The sequence below is a fragment of the Grammomys surdaster genome, unplaced genomic scaffold (assembly GCF_004785775.1).
Source record: "Grammomys surdaster isolate TR1022 unplaced genomic scaffold, NIH_TR_1.0 116719, whole genome shotgun sequence".
In the NCBI taxonomy this organism is placed as follows: domain Eukaryota; kingdom Metazoa; phylum Chordata; class Mammalia; order Rodentia; family Muridae; genus Grammomys; species Grammomys surdaster.
The window spans coordinates 1-3,553 of NW_021613844.1; the positions used below are offsets into that span (position 1 = coordinate 1).

General features: G+C 45.3%; 1 protein-coding gene across 1 annotated transcript; it reads left to right on the forward strand.

The window, feature by feature from the left end:
- The first annotated feature begins 27 nt into the window (after window positions 1–27).
- Window positions 28–1,680, forward strand: LOC114635722 (carbonyl reductase [NADPH] 1). Its single transcript, XM_028784183.1, has 2 exons — window positions 28–195; window positions 1,133–1,680. The coding sequence occupies exons 1-2, from the start codon at window positions 81–83 to the stop codon at window positions 1,567–1,569; spliced, it is 552 nt and encodes a 183-aa protein (XP_028640016.1). The 5' UTR covers window positions 28–80; the 3' UTR covers window positions 1,570–1,680.
- Window positions 1,681–3,553: the final 1,873 nt, after the last annotated feature.

The following is a 3,553-nucleotide window of genomic DNA, read 5'->3' on the forward strand; positions in this document are numbered from 1 at the left end:
GACTGTACTTGGAAGTGGATCTCTAACTCTCTGTGTTAGGTCTTTACATTTCCACTCAGCTAACTCGGTTCTCTTTCCCCATGAAAGTTGCTGACCCCACACCCTTCCATACTCAAGCAGAGGTGACAATGAAAACCAACTTCTTTGGTACCCAAGATGTCTGCAAGGAACTACTCCCTCTGATAAAACCCCAAGGTGAGTCTGCCTGAGATCCAGACCCAGCTCCTCCCCCTCCCTGCACCTGCCTCTCTGCCACTTGGAGGTGTGGCTCTGCTCTTTGAGCTCAATTCTTTTGTGGCCATTGACTGGCTCTTTGCATGTCCCACTCTTCCTCAACCTTCAAATATGATTCCAGGATCCATTTCTTCCACATCCTCACTCAATGCGGATTTTAGGATTCCAATAATTTCTATACATTTTTCACACATACTGACATCCCACTGGTCACAATATTCTGTCCCCACAAGTCCTCAGATTATACCCAAGAACCTCCCTCAGCTCAGCTCCACAGCAGGTCTCAGCTGTCAAGATGCACTGCTGCAAACCCTCTGAGGAGGCCTCCTTTCTGGAGCAGGCTCCTTTCCTGAACTTCTTCACATCTGTACAAACACCTCTCCTCCAAAAATCCTCCAGGAAGGAGATCAGGCCTTTAGAATTGCTCACAGGACTCTACGATCTGACCCTTGCATCCTCCAGGCTCATGCTAGCTCCCCATCAACATGCTTCACGTTTCTTAAAAAAACAAAACAAAAAAAAAAAAAAAAACCTATCCAATTACATTTGTCATGAACTGCTCTAATACCCCGAGACTTTTGGATAGCATGTGAACCACGGGTCATTAAATACAACCAGTGATGACAAGTGAGCTCCTTTGGAATTATGAGTCTCAGGTATAGAGTTGACTAAGTATAGCTGTCTCAGAACTCCTGTCCTCTCTCCTGTCTGGCCCTCTGGACCACACCTCATGGTCATCTGGCTTCTCTACTAACCAAACCTCAAAGGCAAGAAATCAGATTCTATGCTACTTGAGTCCTGTTCTGCATCCCTGACTCAAATGAAATCATTCTGATCTAATGTCTCACCAAATGCAAAGCTCTTGTGTATGCTTCTCTACATGGTGATGTGTTTTCAGGCAGAGTGGTGAATGTGTCCAGCATGCTGAGTCTCAGGGCCCTGAAAAACTGCAGCCCAGAGCTGCAGCAGAAGTTTCGAAGTGAGACCATCACTGAGGAGGAGCTGGTGGGGCTCATGAAGAAGTTTGTGGAGGACACAAAGAAAGGAGTACATGCGAAAGAAGGTTGGCCTAATAGTGCATATGGAGTCACCAAGATTGGGGTGACAGTCCTGTCCAGAATCCATGCCAGGAAACTCAATGAGGAGAGGAAAGAGGACAAGATCCTCCTGAATGCTTGCTGCCCTGGATGGGTCAGAACCGACATGGCAGGACCAAAAGCCACTAAAAGCCCCGAAGAAGGAGCAGAGACCCCCGTGTACTTGGCTCTTTTGCCTCCAGATGCAGAGGGGCCTCATGGGCAGTTTGTTCAAGATAAGAAAGTTGAACAATGGTGAACCCAACTCTCACCTCTTAACCCATTGTATTCTGCCTTGGTGAAGGGCAAGGACATTTATAATACAGTAACACTCCTGAAAAATAAACGTAACTAATTTCTCACACACATAGACTGTTGCAAATGTTTTTCAGTTGCTTTTTATTTTGTGCATATGAATGTCTTGAATATGTGTCTGGAAGGGTGCTACATCCACAGAGTGCTCTTGGGTGCCAGAAGAGAGAGAGGATGCCAGGAACTGGAGATAAAGATGGCTGTAAGCCTGCTCATGTGTTCTGGAAATGGAAGCCTTGCCTTTACAAGAGCAGCACGTGTTCTTCCCTGCTGAGCCATGTCTTCAGTCCTCATTTACACAGAGGCCTTTCAGGCAAAACTGGCTTCATCAAGGGGTTTAATTAAATGGAAACTCAGGCCAAGGGAAGGCACAGTATGACTCCAGTCAGTGAACATCTAAGACCTAAGTCAGATGGCAGCTGCTTGAGGACACTGCAGAGTGTGCCAACAGGTCAGGGGTGTCCTTTATACACACTGTGTGTGTGGAAAGCCTGGACCATGACAATACAGACACAAAACACAGCTCTCAAAAGTATAAGAGACCATTTATCCTGGGGGCATTTTGAGTGACAACAGCATGGGAACAAAGACTTAGGTTACCCATTTCCATGTTCCTTCTCAGAAGCACTCTCTTGAGGGTTTTATAGTTTTACAGAACTAAGAAAGTTATCAATCAAGGCAACTTTGAAATCCATTGATGAGCACTGCAGAGAGGCAGGTACAATGAGAAGGGGCTCTTCTGTAGGCCCAAGATGCCACCTGAGGACATTCTTAGCTCCTGGGTTGGTGGAGCTAGTTGTCTGCTGAGTTAGTTGTTTCTAAGAGGTTCTTATTCATTATCAAGAGGTGTTAGTTCAGAGTTGGGCAAGCAAATGCTGTTCCAGAAGCTAAGCCTAGTCTAATAGAAAGTCATTGACCTCTGACCCTACAGAAATCCAGTCTCTCCACAGCAACCTGTGCTTCAGTCTCTGCAGGCACAGAAACTCCTTCCAGGAGTCTGGGTCACAGACAGACACAGATTCTTTTCAAGAATTTTTGTAGACAGCAAATAGCCAAGCAAGGATTGAAATGTAAGTGGGTACATACAGGAAGCAAACACATAGTGTGTGGGAGTTTCTTGTTTTATGTGATGTGTACTATCATATACAGATGTGTGGATTTTGATGTATGTATACATGATGTGTATGTGTGTTTTCATGCATACATATATGATCTGTGTGTGATTTCATGTGCACATACATGATATGTACATGTGCTCTCATATACACATACATGATAGTCTCAGTGGTAATCCCCAGGTGCTGGACCCTGCTCTGATCAATTTTGGCTTTTCATTTTGTTTCAAAGATCAGTTACTTGCTAGACTAGCTGGCCAACCAGTTCCAGGGATCTGCTGTTTCTGCCTCCCCGGTGTGGGGGTTAAAGCCTATGCCATGGGTCCTGGGCTCTGACTCAAGCTTGTAAGGCAAGCACTTCACTGACTGACATAACTCACTCCTCAGCCTGGATGATGCCCTCAAGACTGTTTTCACACTTTCCCTTTAAAGCTACTGAAATTGTTCCAACCATGGGACAGGCTAGGAGACAGCTACTAATTTTATGTTTACCCTTTATCTGTTGAAAGATTTCCAACCATGGGAAAAGGCTAGGAGCCTGCTCAGCAACAGTGTGTATGCCAGCATGCATGAGGTCCTGGGTTTGAGTCCCTAGAACAAAGAGGATCAGGAAGAAATCCTTGGCTTTACCTACTTAATGCATGAGCTGAAACAGGATGACTAAGTGTGCCTCTATCACATTGACTGTCAAGTCAGCGTGATAACAACAGGATACATGTCCTCATTTAGATGTGAAAACCTCAACAGCTGTGTGGACATGCATAGTATATGCTGTCATCCCACACTACCCTTAGGGATGACACAATCCTCAAACAT

Excerpts from the sequence above, each read along its gene's own strand:
- LOC114635722 (XM_028784183.1), top strand. The coding sequence starts at position 81 with ATGAAAGTTGCTGACCCCACACCCTTCCATACTCAAGCAGAGGTGACA. Across the intron at positions 196-1,132 it reads CCCTCTGATAAAACCCCAAG|GCAGAGTGGTGAATGTGTCC; the intron begins GTGAGTCTGCCT and ends ATGTGTTTTCAG.